The sequence below is a fragment of the Cygnus olor genome, chromosome 10 (assembly GCF_009769625.2).
Source record: "Cygnus olor isolate bCygOlo1 chromosome 10, bCygOlo1.pri.v2, whole genome shotgun sequence".
Taxonomy (NCBI): Eukaryota; Metazoa; Chordata; class Aves; order Anseriformes; family Anatidae; genus Cygnus; species Cygnus olor.
In genome coordinates, this window is record NC_049178.1 from 4,456,302 (window position 1) to 4,473,419 (window position 17,118).

The 17,118-nt window shown below is 35.2% G+C and overlaps 1 protein-coding gene and 1 long non-coding RNA gene across 2 annotated transcripts in view; one reads left to right on the plus strand and one right to left on the minus strand.

The window, feature by feature from the left end:
• Positions 1-13,148, plus strand: part of LOC121075767 — an 84,419-nt gene extending 71,271 nt beyond the window's left edge. The window contains exons 3-4 of the long non-coding RNA XR_005823142.1: positions 9,556-9,612; positions 12,970-13,148. This is a non-coding gene — a long non-coding RNA (uncharacterized LOC121075767). The remainder of the gene's footprint in view (positions 1-9,555; positions 9,613-12,969) is intronic.
• The window catches only part of SYN2 (synapsin II), a 176,291-nt gene that overhangs the window by 40,762 nt on the left and 118,411 nt on the right, over positions 1-17,118 (minus strand). The window contains 2 exon segments of the mRNA XM_040569350.1: positions 3,025-3,167; positions 5,624-5,686. Of these exon segments, the coding sequence (XP_040425284.1) occupies positions 3,025-3,167; positions 5,624-5,686 (206 nt within the window).

The window sequence follows — 17,118 nt, forward strand, 5'->3', positions numbered from 1 at the left end:
CTTTAAACTCTATTTCCTTGAAGTCAGTTGAATTCTGTAATGGTACCAAGTGTAGTTAAGTATGCGTCACAAAAAGTTTTGAGGAGCTGTGGTATTTAGAGGGATCCGATGTTGCATTTGGCTATAATCTCAACTGACAGATGATAAGCACCAGTGTTTTGTGAGTCATGGATCCACTTATACCACAATTTCCCACAGAATTATAAAAGTGAAGCTCTTAATAACTCTCTTTAAATTACACAAACAAATGCTCAGCTGGTATTTTTTGTGGTGGATCTTTAAGTACTCTGTTCCTGTGTCACAGAACAAAATGAGAACCAGCTGTAAAACAATATACCACTGACATAATGTGTATGTATGCATATGAAGAATTTTACAGACATTTGGTAAATCTTCTCCTTTCATGATGCTTTCTAACAATGGATCAGTATTTAATTTTTGTGATTTAACTCTATGAAAGAATCTAGAGAAAAAATTATTGCTAGGCTTTTAGCATCTGGATGAACTCAGTTTCTGAGGGAATAGAAACATAAGAATAAATAAAAGGTAGCAAGAACAGACTGTCATTTTATACTTTTTTTTTTCCTGTCCCTTAGGCCAACTGCTTCTTCTGTGAAGAAGAAACATTCGTGTTTAAAAATGATAAATGTTGTGTGGCTGACTATTACAAAAATTATTCCAGAGACTAAACAGAATTTTAATTTCAAGTCAAGGAAAAAAATGTAGGGCTCTCTCCTGTGAAATGTAGTGGTCCAGGTTCTACCATAGAGAATGAACCATCAAGTTACTAATATTGCATCTGACTGCTGGTATCTGGAGGTATGTCAATAACCATTAACAGTTGGGCTTTATTGCTAAGACTGTGCCACCTGGGAGCTGTAAGATAGAGACAAATCAACTCTGCTTATTATAAACAAGAGGAGGGGAGAGATGGCTAGCAGAGTACAAGAAAAGCAGTAGTACCTATCAAACCACCCATGAGAGAGAAAAGCACTATGCTAGCCTTGAAGAGGCTGAATAATTGCATGAAAAGGTCTAAGACAGAGAAAGAAGGCTGACTGGTGACTGGAAGTAGAGGGAGAGCACAGCTGTTGAATGTCACTGAGTAGAATAAAAAGAGCAGGGAAGAATCTGGGGCAATAAGAATGAAGGTTAAGGCATAAGAGATAAGAAGAGGTAAGTTAGAAGTTGTCTGGGAAAGGGTGAATCCAGACCAAGATATTGTTTGAACAGATATAGAAGACTTTGGGGTGTAGGAGTATGGTGCTACTTTTCCTAAAAGTAGGATGGATGCCTCAAATTATGGGGCTAAAGCAAGGAAAGTCAACAGTCTGGAACACCAATGTCGGACAAATGAGCAGAATTGCAATTGACTTTCCTGGAGAAACCAGGGACTAGAAGTTGTATCATTCGAAAGCATTTGGTTTTGATTCTTAAGCTTATAGGGAGAGGCTGTATATTGGGGTAGGCCCAACACATCTGAAATTCTGTAGGGAGCTTGAGATATAAAGTTTCTGGCTTGCTTTGCCAACACTCAAAATCAGGGATTTTGGATCAAGGATTACAGAAACCACTCAAAACCTTGCAATTTATTTGAATGTTCTGCCTTGGTCATGGCACACAACTCAAATTTCCACACGTTTTTTTGTAAAATTTATAGTTCTGCGTTCAAAATAGAGCAGAAGAATGGAGCATCCATACTGTTGGATGGGTCTGACCTTTGGCGACAGTATGTCCACCCTATTCTGTGTTGTCCTTTCTTCTGCTCAGATGCACAGTGAGAAGCAGATGGACTATTAAGTCATTCTCAAATACTCCTCCAATTGTGGTGTCAGGAGAGGCCAGTAGTTGCTCATACAGTTTTGATCTTGTGAGAGTAATGTCACAGAGGGTAGTCACAGTACATGGCCCTTCAATACCAACCAGGAGATAGATTTTGCTCTTTGCCCCCACCCTGGGCAGAAGGTTCTGCATTTCTGATAGAGCTTGTTGGTTGTTTCTAAATTACTCGAAACCTAATGCCAACTCTATCTTTAATATTAAAAAATATTTCATGCATTTTCTTAACCAAGCTCCAACTTTTGCTTCTCATAATATTTATAGGTTTTAAAGTTCAAACGGTTTTACTAGTAAAAATTTGACTGTCCCTTACTGTGTGTGTGGTTTGTTTTTTTTTTTAATTTATTTTTAATTCAATTGTCAATATCAGAGTCTCTTATCTCTCTCAATGCGGCAGGAGTTGTTAGCATTATATCTTTGTACGTATATCTGTATATGCACGTGTATTTTTATCCATGTTGTTTTTCCTGCCTCAGAACTGTAAGCATGAGGGAACAAATACATGAGATAATCTAACTTGTCTTAAAAACATGAATGAAATGATAATCAATAGCCAAAAGAGTTAAAAAAATGCATAAAGACAGTTACCATAGCTCAACTAATACCTCATAATCTGTTTTGCTACTCTTGCTTAATGTGTCTAAAACTGAAACACTACTTTAGCCTCCCTATAGTCATAATCTTTAAACATATCTGGATCCTGCAAGGGCTCTTCTCAAATTAGAAGAGATTTTTACCCATATATGTGAAAGCCATTGTAAGATTTTCTTACATTTGCGATGTTAAAAGAAGAGCACTTCCTTCCATTAAAGTTTTATCATTCAGGTTTGCGTGAATGAATGCCATCTAAATATCCTTAGAGGGAGAGAAAATTTGACAGAAACAAGTCCTCTATAGAAAACAAATCCCCTTCCATTTCTTTAAATGAAAAAATAATTAAAGGCCAGCAGGAAAACCACTGTGATAGGCTCACCTTTTGTGTTACTCTCCTCCTCTCAGTGACAATCAACTTAAAGAAAAAAGTCTTGATATAGACAGAAAGTCTAACATACTGTATTTCTGAAGAATATGACAATGAAGGCACAGAGTCACCACATTTCAACTCAGAAGCCCATCCAACAGTCTTAATCTTATTGGTGCTTATTAGTTTTGAAATAAATGATGAAAGATAAGTTTTTGGCTCACATGTATGCTTTGTAGTTACTGCCTATCTTTTGGATCCTGATGTCATATTTGGAGTCTATGAAGGGTTCAGTAGTGGCGTAGGTCTGAGTAAGTGCTACCACGCTGGCTATGTCCTGAAAATCGTAGTGGTTGTCTACCTTGATCTGTAGTCATCATACCACAAATAAACAGCATATACAAAAGGAAAAACAGCAATTAGGAATAAAATATAGACTTCAGTTGTAAATGGCATTCATGAGAAATATGTTTTTTGATAGCATGAGTTCATAAAAAAGTATTGGATATTTTATCTGATTTCTAGATTCTGTAACATTCCTGCACTAAGGTATTTGCTTTTCTAGGCAAAATGTTACCAGTTCATCTGTAGAAAGCAACTTGCAAATAGTAGATTTTATTTTTCTTTCCAATTTTATTTCCTTTTTTTTTTTTTTTTGTAGTGTTTTTTTTTTTTGTAGTGTTGATTGATAATTTTTGGATCTGCAGCTTTTAGGAGAATTTTCAAAGGTGTGATAATGTGTGACACTAACTTATATACAATTATTCTTGTTTTTCTAAATTGCTCACGTAACTGATTGTAGATGGAGCCCACCATGAACTATCACATCTGTGTCAGTTATCTCCCATGAGAGAGGAGATGAGGGGTAAAGACATCCTGATGAAGGTACACATGGTACATGGAACACAGAGGGCTGGCTCAACACAGCAGAATCAGTTGTCCTACTTCTCTGCAAGGAGTCAGGCTTTCTAGGAGTAGGATTTCCTAGATCTAGAACACTATGATAAGATGGTGATGGGTATTAATACCACCAATTATAACATCTTGAAGTAAGAGGGAGGTGGAAAATTAGGCAATATTGGTTCAGTGGAGAGGGAGAAGGAGACTTTAGAGGACAGATGGCAGGCAGAGGTATTACTTTTGGACAGGGAGGGCACACATCTACCATTGAGTTCAAAGGAAGCTGATTGAAATGGGGGAGAAAAAGTGACTCAGAAAAGTCTTAGGGCTGGTAGAAAATAGGAGAGGGAAACTATATCTCCAACAAGACATTAACCCAAAGTACATTTCAGAAAGGTGAGGAAAGGAGGCAGAGATTAGTATGTACCACGCTATCTAATATTAGGAGAGTTTGCAAATTCTGGCAAGTCCAGCATCTTTTTGCTTCCATTTGCTTCCACTGTCACCTGATGCTTAAAAGGGGACCTGTAGGCAACAGTGGTCACAGCTGTGAGGTAGGACTTGCATATTAAATGGTATCTTGTGAAGCCAAAACAAGTCATAAGGCCTAAGTATTTGCTCTCAACTCAGATTCAGAACAATACAGAGTAATTTGTTGATTGAGAGCCACAGAACCAGACACAGTGGTCTCAACTCAGTTTCTGAAAGCTTAATAGCTTATGTGAGTCTAATTATGACAAATGGAAACACTACTCCTAGTAATCCCTTTAGGGAGGACTAGGGTATGAGAAGAACCTTTGTTTGGGCTGACAGTAAACATTTCACTACAAAAGACTGGCATTTAATCTTTAAAGGCTTAAAATACTTTATAGCTAAAAAAAGCCACTAGATTTATTTTTATTTGTAGACATTTGATATGCTGAACATTTTTGTCAAATAGCTCCTTTTTTTCTATAAACGAGAGGTGAATATTGAAAATACAGTATAAACATTATAATACTTCATGTATGCCATCCACAGAAACCACAGTTTAAGTAATTAATAGTTAATTCTGCTCTCAATTAAGCTGGCTGCCAGAGTTCCACTGACTTACTAAGTACTAGATAAAACAGTCATAGGCAAAAGAATATAATATACAAGCTGCATAATTAATGAACAAAATACAGATAAATCATCTTTCTGTTGCTAGTGGCAAATATTATGTTATGGAGCTTCTGGAGATTCAGGATGATAAATGTAACTATTCTGATGATTTAAAATCTAAAACACAGCATTAAAGTGTTTTCAGTGAGAGAAGGTGGTTGATCGGTAATGACTAGAAATTTTCATTGACATCAATGAAAGTGGGATTTAAATCATATCCCTTGAACCATCATTGTGAGATAAGTGATATCAAAACAACTGTACTCACCACTGAAATGCAATTACTTTGGAGAAAGAAAGCAGCAGTTATATAGTGGTATGAAACAATCACAGAGAATACATTAAGACAGGAAATGAAGAAGAAATCTGTATCAAGTTGAAACTAGCAGAGAACCAAGGCAAAACCTTCCTAGATTCCCAGGTCCAAAAATTTGGATTGTACAGACAGACCTTGACTCTTCAATAGTTTCACCACAGTCAACTACATTAATAAACAAAGTTCAGCTTCAGGAAAGCATCTCAGTTTGTTTCCAAAACTGTCCTACAGGGGACAACACATAAACTGGCTGACTACATGTTAATGTGAAAATATATTATGCATTATGCAAGTATTTTCCTAAAGAGAGGTGCTTTCTTGAATAATAGACAGAGATTTGCAAGAGCAAGGATCAGAGACAGAATTTGGACAGTGAAAAGTTAAAATATCCAGGAAACAATGGAACATGCATTTATTTTAGACAAACACTGAGCCTCCTAACATGCAGTAAGTAGCATCTGCACCTTTCCCATGCCTGAATGAGCATGTCCAATCTTCACAACAACAGGAAATGTTGGCATTGTTAGCTAAGAGGGAAAACAAAGAAGAAATGTTAGAGAAATCAACTAGGAGTTAAATGATTAAGCTAAATTATTTATGAAAATGATTTAAACAACCATAATGTAGCCAAATCTGTTTTTGCCACATGGTAATTTGAACAGGCATCTACAAATTGTTCTGATATTTCATTTAACCATAAGTGTTAATTTATACTGAACTGGGATGTGTTAAATCTTGCTCTGCTTACCGTCTATCAGCTAATCACAAAATCACAAGTGATATTGGTTATTTTAGGTTTAGTTTCAGCAAAATGTAAGTATTTACTGGAAGAAGTTTGAGAGGCAGTTGATTTTGCTTATTGTAAAGTCATTTTAGGAAAAAGTCCTCTGAAGCAGCTATATGCACAATAGGAGCATTGTATTGTTAAAGTTAGGTTAGGGTTCAGGGAAAAATCTCCCTCTGTGAACTATCATAAAAATATTTGCAACTTTTTAGATAGGTTTTGATTTGGAGAAGCACTAGACACTTCAAACTTCACTGCCTTTTGTTTTTCTGTTTCTTGGCAGTTTTAAGTTTCAAGATTGGTGTTTACTTACAGCATGGCAGCTCTTCAGTGTCAGATACACTAATTTAAGTTTCACAGATTTCTCTCCCAGATTTTAGTGCTCTTATTCCAGGGGGCATTTTTATCCTCCTCTGAATGCTTTATACGGTGTTAGTGGAAGGAAGGAAAAGAAAAAAGAGCCCATCTTCTAATCTCCTTAAAGACTATCCAGCCAAAGATGACAAAAAAGCTAAGGAAGATCCACTTAGAATTTCACTGACATTTCTGGTGTGCCTGTCACAGTGTAGCTGGAACTTTCGACACCCATCACTGCAGCCCATTTGTAATTTCCTACACCTAGCATGGAAGCTTTTCTAACAGGCACAGCAGATGGCTGGTATCTCCTGACTTCCCAGTTCCCACTCACTTCACTGTTGTTCAACAGGATGTGCCACTGGCATCAGTTTGACCTATTCCTTCCCCTCCCTTTCCCATCCCCCCTTATATTTCTTAAATTAAAGTCTACGGCTGTTTTAGTAGGAAAATATATAATGGAGCTTGCTTTCTTATGTTCCCCCATCCCCTCCAAAATTATATTGATTGTCATAACAGAAGGTGACTATGAACTGAGGGCTCTACAAGAGAAGCTTGAAATTTCTCTTGTAATGCTGAACATCCTTTGCTAAGGATAAACTTATAAATTCATTGGTGAGGTACTGTGACATAAGAGAAGATAACTTCCTAATAGTTCTTTTTGGAAAAAATATTTTGTTGCTGTATGACCCAGCTGCGGCTGAGATTTCTATTTGTAAGCATGAACAGAGCAAACTTCATATATAAAGTAATGGACTCCAGCTCCCTTAGTAATTCACCCAATAAATTACTAGGGGAGCGTTTGCACGCTGTTTATTTCCAAAATTTATTATACTAAAATACTTGTATTTATCTCTTGGATATAGTACGAAACAGGAAAAAGGTATGTTATCAAAGGAGAATTTAACTTAAGAGTAAAATTAAAGTAGGTACAATAGGAGTATTTTAATATAATATATTATATATTTAATTAGTGGCACTTTACACGTCTTCACTTACGTAGAGTCAGTTCAATGCTCTCAGTTATCCTGAAGTAAGGAATATAGGATGTAACCAAGCTGTACATGAAAGCATACTTTGTGATACTGACACATTCTGTTTTATTACTGTGTACAGAGGTGCAAGAAGCATTTCAAGAATTGGTCTTTGAATGCTGAATACATTTACCTGTTTTGGTTACTTTTCTAGAGCTGTTCCAATCTAACCAATTTAAGTTAAAGGCATTTATAATCATGTAAGCATTAAAAAACATGATTAGTTTCAAAATAAGTTTTTTTTAAACTGTAGGAATGCAAAGTCCTATATAGTCAACATCTAGTTATTTATTGCTTTCATATTTTAAAACCAGATAATTTTTTTTTCTTTTTTTTTTTTTTTTTTTCAGTTTTGAGGAGGTGGGAACAAATCATTGCCTGACTCAAGATTCATAATGGCAGCAGCACATTTTTATGATTGAACTATAAACCACTGAAACAGGCTTTGTAATGGAAATGCTGGCAGACCTCTAAGTATAGCAATACAAATGGCACTCCTGTAATTAAGAGGACCACGTATTTTCCCGTGATTCCATAGCTGTGGAATCCTTTGTGGACCACGGGAACAAACACTAACTTAAAAAAAAAATGCTTTCTCCTTTAGAAAAATGTACTAACATCATTTAAGGTAATACTGTTCTTTTTGCTCTGGAGTCCAATATCAAGATTTCATGTGGTATACCACATCCCAATATAGACAAAGAGAAGTTGTTGCAGGGAAAAAACACTGGATATTGCTCTTCAAAATCAGACAGACAAAAACCTAGCATAGAAGGCAGTGAAATATTATCCCAGTGCTTTCCTTGTTCATATCTATCACCGTGACAGGCCCACAAATCCAGAGATGATGAAGTTATTTTGCTTTTTTAGCAGTGTTTCTTTATTCCTGCTGTTACTGTAATTACCATAATTCGCCCATTGCATATGGAGGCTCTACATGTGTGCCTTCATACAGTCACTTTCCTAATACTAACTAGTTTCCAGTTGTGTGTGGTATTGCTCTATCAAGCTATCATGAAAACTGAAATTTCTTATTGAAATTGCAGAAAACTCAGTTTGAGTCCTCCTCCCACCTCTTCCCAATCTGTTCTTTTCTGTTACTTCGTCTTAGCAGAACAGGCAATCTCAAGACTTCTCATACATTTGGGTGAACATTATGTACATACACCACAAAACTGACACTGATAATGTACCAGCTCCATGGGTTTCCTTTAATTTGCAGTGTAGTTACTTGGCAGTAAGTTACCTTGAAAGAAGGTCTAGCAAGTATGAATGGATCAGTTTTAAATAGTGCTGATAGTAATCATAGAATCATAGAATTATTAAGGTTGGAAAAGACCTCCCAGATCATCTGGTCCAACCACCCCCCTAACACCAATGTCACCCACTAAACCATGTCCCTAAGCACCAGGTCCAAAGCTTTCTTGACCACCCCCAGGAACGGTGATTCCACCACCTCTCTGGGCAACCCATTCCAATGCCTGACCGCTCTTTCTAAGAAGAAATGTCTCCTCATTTCTAACCTAAACCTCCCCCGGTGCATGTGAGTCATTGCATGTTTTCTTTCAATTGTATTGGTGGGGGGGAAGGGGCTGTTTTATGAAAATAATGCTAAAGGTTTTCTTTAATTTGGTTAAGTATAAATTCTGCTGTGACAATTAAAAATGGAAAAAATCAGAATTCAAAATTGGAAGACCAGCAACAGAAATTGCATTGATATATTTGGCAGGTTCATATGTATGAGAGATGGAAGTGTTCTATACCACATGATCTCCTACATATACATAAAACATACCTGAAATATATCTAGATTTCTTTTTCTTTACTTTTTTTTTTAAGTATAAACAGTTCTACTATAACTTAAATAACAATACAATAAACTATAATGTATTATTATTAATTAGTGAGAAAGGAGAATACATGTGTCAAACATGCAATAGAATTTTCCAAAGATAGATATAAATATGTTTGGGTTGGTAATATTAGCAATAACTGGAAAACCTGTCATAGCTCTTTGTTGGAACCTACATGAAAAGCAGTTGAGATACATTACTTATGTTTGCTAATACAATGTAATTAATCAAAATAATGACATTGAGTATTAAAATGTTTTATCAGCTACTAAAAATTAAAAAAGACTGTTTCAGTCTATATGTTTTCATTTCTGTGGTTTTAACTTCTCACATTGTTATTTTATAATTAATATGAAGTTTCATTTCTGCAGAGCAACTTAGAATAGCTTGGAATAAGTTGCATGGCTCAAGACACTGACTACAACAAGGTACTACTAGGAGTAGGTGCTCCTTTTATCTATAGAGCAAAAGTCTATCATGTTTGCAGATGAAAGGAAGTAGTAAAAATTCTGAAGGAGAATGGCTTTAAAATCTGGGCAAGAGAATGCTAGATTCCTAAATTTCAAAATGAGAAATATTTAGCATTGAATTTGCTTTTCTGAAATGATAGCTTTTAGGATTTTCCATCATATACTAATAGCGAGAATTTACATACTTAAAAACCAGAAAAAATCTCATGGTTGCTAATACAGAGCTCCTTCATACTGGGAGTTCATTCATGCTTGACATTGTGGTGGTTTTACTCGGGTGGGCAACCGTGCTCCACCACAGCTGCTCTCTCACTCCCCCTCCTGAAAGGGAAAGGGGGAGAAAATACAATGCAAATTCTAATTGTAATGACATTATTTAGATATATAATAGACAAAGAATTATCTCAAGAATAAGTTATACTGGCAGAACTACTAAATCCAGGGAGAAATTTAACCCAATATTCTCAAATTGCTGAACAAACACTAATTAAGGCAAGCACACATTCACAACAAATAGTTTGAAATGTATCACAGAAGGATGTTTCTAATGTTATCAAGTCTTTCAGAATCATGTCATGACATCTGCTGGATTAGCTAGCTTGAGACCACAAAGCTTTTGGCAACTGTTGATATTAAGAGTAGTGAAGTGCTTTGGATTTTTACTATTCTGCTGATGTAAGTTATTACATCAAACACCCCTTTTCAATATTGCTCGGATGATTACTGAACGGACTTCAAACACAAATTAACTTTAAAGGTTCAGTAGTCACTGGTCAGAACATATTTAAAATGCCTAAAAGCTGCAAAATAATACCATACTGCTCTTCTGAAATGTCAAGATATTTCCAGGAAGTCACATATATTTCTTTTATAAAAGATTTGGGGCTGGCCTAACTTCTGCTCTGATCTCATTTATTAATAATTACAGTGAAAGAACAGTGAAATACTGAATGTTCAATTTCAGAAAATTCTGTAATTAGCCTTTGACATTGCTAGAATATGAGAAAAAATTGCCAAATTAAAGTGGTTAAAAGGACACCAGTCAAATGGTACAGGTACTCAGAAAGGATAAGTAAGTACTGACAGAACAACTGTTGAGATATCAGATAACCATTAAAACCATGAGTTCCAGATAAGCTCATGAGCACAAAAAGATGTGAAAGCTCCTGGCCTCAGATCTGCAGATGTACATAGGTAAATAGCCAACTGTCTGTGTACAGACTGTATTTCACTTTCAAAACTAAGAATACCCTGCCAGCCAAATATGAAGAAAAAATAGTTAAAGATAAAACACAGTTTCCCCTTTCATCTTCTCACCAAAGTTGGAAGAGGATATATATATATGTGTATATATATATATATATATATATATTATTTTTTTTCTGGTTGAGAAAAAGGAAAGAATTCATACCCTAGAAGATTTAGTTTGTTATCCACACAGAGAATATTTGTAAAAGTATTCATTAGCATCATTCAAAACATGTGGGTACTGCATGTCCAATTGCATACATCGGTCTGCAATATGGGGGAGTGGAGTAAACAGTTACCAAGTCTGGGACGCTTGTTTTGTTGAGATCATCCTTTTGGAACTACCATGTAATAGGTGCAGAACAAAAAGACACCATCAGGCATGAAATGTGAAAAGAAGAAAATGAAAAAGATAACATTCAATAAACATCACAGTTTTGTAAATGAATTTGGTGGAAAGCAGTAACAAAGGCTACAGGGTGAGAGAAAACCTGGGAAGATTAAAGAATATAAAAACTGCTCTGTAGAAAGGAAGGTATTAAAATAGGTGCTACAACTGTGACCTCTGAGCAGTTAATTAACAAGATTATAAAGCTCACGAACACTTATCTGATTAATGTTGTGCTCATGAAGAACTGTAATATCACAGAATCATCTAGGTTGGAAGAGACCTCCAAGATCATCTAGTCCAACCTCTGACCTAACACTAACAAGTCCTCCACTAAACCATATCATTAAATCTAAATTTAAATGTCTTTTAAAGACCTCCAGTTTACACTATACTGCTGCCTGTATTTTCAATGCACTATACTGAAAATTAAAAAATGATCTGCCAGAGTACTTCTTACTAAGGTGTACTTAGTGCTTCTATTCCTCTTGAATTCATGACTGTGATTTCCTTTAAACTGAAATTTTTGTCCTGTGCTTGCAGTTCCACTGTAGCAGCAGCAGCAGCAGGATAAAAAGTCCTGTTACTTGAACGTCTCAACAAGAGCCATGTCCTTCCAGTGAACCTGACAAAATAAACTTAACTTGTGTTTTAAAAAGAAACAAAACATACGTTGTAACTAGAGGCAGCTGGCAGCACTATTAGTCTGGTGAACGTAGGTTCATCTTTTAGGATCTGCGCAGAGATCAGAGATTTGACATCGCTTTCTTACAACGTATTTCTGCTTTGTCAGTTTATTCTCTTCTAAACCTGAGCCAAGCCTAAAGCTCTTAGTCAGAAATCCTACTTATTTATTTTCCCTGAATGGAATTCAAGTTAGTTGCAGAGTGCGACATGATTTTACCATCATAAAATTTGAAGGAATTGTCCAACTAAGAATTGACTTTGAACTCATGGACCTGTGTATGCCTGGTCCTGTTTAGGTTCAATGGCCAAAATGCACCCCATCCCCATTTCTACTGCTTGGGAAACCTGTTGGTTACTGGCACTGCAGGACATTTTTCTATGCAGTTACACTGCACAGAGGTCTCTATATAAAACACCATGACTAGCTACAAAATATGTTTCCATTTTGTAATAAATTAAATAAATATTTAATTTTAGCTAGCTATGAAGTCCCTATGCTCTTAATTAGGCTAAATTTGAAAATGTAATGCCATTTAGTAAACTCTGACTGTTATAGCTACTTCAGACATTTAACTTCTGACCAAAATACATTAGAGACTATAAATTACATTCATCGAAGTTATCTGGTAACAATGAAGCTGACTTGCACTCAGAAGCAATTTCATCTGCATCAGTTTTAAAACTGAAGATTATTTGTATTGACTTTACAAAGATAAGCAACATCTATCTATCTACTTTTTAACTAATCTTTAATATCTGGGCACTTAAAGATTTCATAAATGTGTTTATCATGCTTTCTACTGTAGAAATAAGTATTCTAGTTTGATATATAGTACCTAAAGGCACCGTTATTATGTTCTATATTACTGATGTGAATGTTGCTTCGTTAACTGGTAGGTGGTTATTTAACTAGCCACTACAGTCTTCATCTGTGTTATTTTTTGTATTTTCCTGTATGTAATGGGAATAATGCATATCGTTTCCTCTTTCAGAAATTTTCTGAAGTTTATGAGCCAGGTTTCCTAGTCTCATCCTGTGATTGCATCACTGTAAGTCTATCAATTTAATATAAATTCTTAAAAGTTAAGCTTCGTACACTGAACTGCTCAAAGGGTTGTGCTTCTGCAATTTATGTATTTTTAAACAATGCTTACGGTTACATAATATATTTTATTTTCAAGAGATAATTTGAATTCTTGTAAATTTACTTTTGATTATTTAACTAAGATATAATGTAAAATATATTCATTGTTGTATATAAAAATAAAACTAGACACATATCATCTGATTAAAAAAAAAAAAAAGAAAAGTGCTCTGCTGGCAACAATGCAGGAAACAGTTTTTTGAAGGGGCATTCATCCTGACTTTAATGTCCTCATGGTTGAGTTGACTAGAAGGAGAAAAAGGAAAAAAAAAAAGTTGCAACACAAAAAAATAGATATTTCACAAACATGACTTACCTCAAGTTCAGTGTTTAAATATTTATCTTTCCAATAATCCCCAAGCAAAGTTCATTTAACCACTCTAGTTCCATGTAATTTATTTGTGGAATATGCATCAGACTAAATCTAATTTTGCTCTGCTTACTTTGGAGAAAGGAAATTAAAAATGAAATAATGAAGGTGGCTTTTTATTCATTTTTTTTCTTTCCCAGAAACAGGCAGGAAGAGTCCTAAATCAATAAACAAGCAGTACTTTCTCTGGTCTATTTGGTTTAAAGAAAACAATCCCAAGATAAAAGTTAGGGTTCAGACATGCAGAAGCTCTCTCTCACCAGCAGGGGTAGCTCAACATATTCCTCTCACGATTAAGAAAAGCAGAAACATCATGCTTAAGCAGCTGTTATTCTCAAAAAAAGAACAATTCAAAGATATTGAGCCAGATTTTCCACTGTCTTGTACCTTGACAGAAAATCACTAGGTGTAAAAATCCGTATGCAGTAAATATTTAATAAAAAAAGTATTTATAGTTCCTTTACACTGTTAGCAAGCCAAGGGGGAATTTAAACACTTTGTATTATCTTTTCAGAAACATGAGTGTTAAAGAAAGCTAAAAGCTTGAGTGAATGAAAAGAGTAGAGCATTAATTGATCAGTGTGCAAGGCCATCAAAGAGAGGCAAATGCAGCTTAATTGTGATTTTTTTCATTCAGAACAGAGAGTTAAAATGGCTTATAGACTGAGTGCCATATGGGAGATGATGCCAAATTGGGTTCTCTGAGTACCCCTTGTACATGGTTCCTTCAGCTGCCATTAACATCACCTCATAAGACTGGATCTTATGAAGCCAATTCTCTTTGTACTCGCTGAAATCAATACATGTTTTTACATGATCTTAGTGTATAAAGGGACACTGGCAAGTGAGTCTGAACCAGGAAATCAGTCCAAAATACCTTTGTCACAACATACTTTTTCAATTAAAAAAAGAAGTTATCTAAATCAATACACAAGTGACCTACTGGTAGAAAAATCTTACACTTTTAATGTCAGTACAGCATAAAAACAGATATTTTCATGAACAAGAAAAATATTAACTATAATGGCAGTGAATCAAAAAGAGCAGTTCTCACATGTTTCTAATAGAAAATCTGGAGAAGACAAAATCTTGGCAGAGACTAATTATATTTTGATTTTGGAACGTCAGTGTCTCATTCCATTCCAATCATTCTATCAACTATTTTGCAATCTGCTGCCTCTAAAACAAAATAACATTTCACCACCTTACAAAAAAAATGACCCTAACTCTTGTGACCATAAACTGAGTGCATTTTTTAACTAGAGTATTTAGGAAGTGACAGCTTTAAGTACCATCCCTTTTGAAGTGGGCTATAGTACATATGGAGATACTGGAATTTAAAATCCATGGAAGCTCTATTCTAATTTTGATTTTATAAAAAAATATAATTATACAGGTTTTGAATGGGATGTGTATTGTGATTATTCCAGGTTATTTATAGGAAAAATAAATGCAACAACAAATGAAAATTAGGGAATATAGAACTCCAGCAAAGCATCAAGAAGGCAACAGATAAACTATTACTGTGGAGAATCCTGCCTGCAATCATTCTAAAGTAAGATTAATTTTCCACAGTAGAGAGAGAATAGGATAGATATAGATAAAAATATATATATTCTGTAGACAGTCAGGAGCTAATGTGCTGAGCAAGCAGTCCAACCAAAAAACACCACGTAGATTCAAACTGCTTGACAGCTGGAATGGACAGCAAGCTCTCTGTTGTATATCCCATTATTGGGATATACGCCTTTGAAGAAGCCATATGGACAACCCCTATGCAACACAGTTCAGAGCAACTTGACATAAGTCAAAGTATCAAATTCAAGGTGGCCCACGGAAATACTCTTGATCAGTATGCAGGAAACTATAAACTGAATTCACAGTGCTGCCTCTTAAAAAAAAAAAATGTATAGAGGGGAGACAGTTAAAGATGTCTTCTTGGGGAAGAGATAAGAGTATCATAAAATCATAGTATCAAAACAGAGGGAGACCGAGTGTTCTTAATATGGGTCTCTGGGGGCCATTAGATGAAAAAGAAACAAAGTTGGCAATTAATGACCTTCAAGCTTTTCCAGAATGCTGTTGATGGATGATAATGCTAGGTAGTAAAAATAATAAGGAACATAACAACCCACTGTCCATGAAGCCCCTCCAAAATTATAAGAACTACACATATTTACAGTTTCCATTCAGAAGAGATGAAGCTGATTTGACTGTTGCTAGGTGCTCTGCCTTCTTTCTGTACCGTACACATCAACAAATATAGTGAATTAATCCCAATCCTTATTATTTTCTTGCATTTTACTAGAAAATAGAAATGAATTGTCCTACACTGGGCTTATTTAGCTGGACAGAAATGAGAAAGTGCCAAGTGTTTTTTCTACTGTGTCAATAATGAATTGAAGGAGTCAGTGTAACTATGTCCCTTGATAAAGGGAGTTTTCTGTTTCTTATTAGTGTTAGTTATATCAGAACATAACCAGGGAGTGGGCACTATTTAATCCTGCAACTCTTCACGCTTCATTAGTGTTTTGACATAATTTGTTATGATGTCATGGCTTATTTATCAAACTAAAGGAAAATCAACATTATAACATAACAGTGTAGTGAAAGAGGCCCTGTACTGTTAGTCCTTTTATACAAAATGAAGAAGACCAAGTGTTTCATTTGCTTTAGTCTGCTTGTGTTTATGAAATGTTGGCTATCTTTTCTTTACTATTACTGAAGATAAAAGAGTATTTTTGCTTCCAAATTGGCCAAGGAATATTTTTGGAAGTAATCTCTGTATTTTACAGGGTCAAAATATAACTAATGAAGTTAGATCTAAAATTTTATTCATTCAATGAAAAATATGAACTATAATATGAAAAAACACAGTGCAGCTTCAAGCTAAGACCTAATGCTTACTGATACTGTTCAGAGGCCATAGGTACTCAAACACTGCACTGATACAAAAGCTACAGATATTTGGCTCCTGAGATAAACAGACTAAAAATGCATTTTTATGAGAGCATGTTCCCAAGTACAGAGATTTTCAGACTTAGTAAAATCCTTTTCTAATGTTATGATATAAATACGTCTAAATTCTGTTTAGAAAAACTCTCAATCACTTTCTTCTTTTTGCAAATGCCATTCTGACTTAAGGCACATGAGATATTTAGAAGCCAACAGTGACTCTCAAGTAACAGCCATAGTGTAATAAATGGTAAAATGATAATACTGCTGCTACTGCAAGTACCATTACTTTAGTCACAATTCAATTCCTTTAGACACACCTAGTATATTGGCTATAGGAAAATAAATCATCTGAGGAATATACCATTTTCTCTGAACTACCTAAAAATGGAGGAATATAGGCCTAGTGTCACTGGTCAAAAAGCTTTAGTTTTTGAAAGACTGGAAACAATTGCAATTTGAAGAGAGTGTTCTTTCAAGTCGTCCCTTTTTTGCCTCTCTAACTCCTGTTTCTGTAAAGTTACAGACTACTGTGCAATGGCATGACCTCAGGAGATGGGTCTGTCTCTCAAGTAATGATACCCTAACGGTTTAAGAGTTTTTAATGGAATATAACTTCTCTATAACCTTTTTTTTTTTTTCTTCCCAGTCATGTCAGTTCAAATGTTTTGC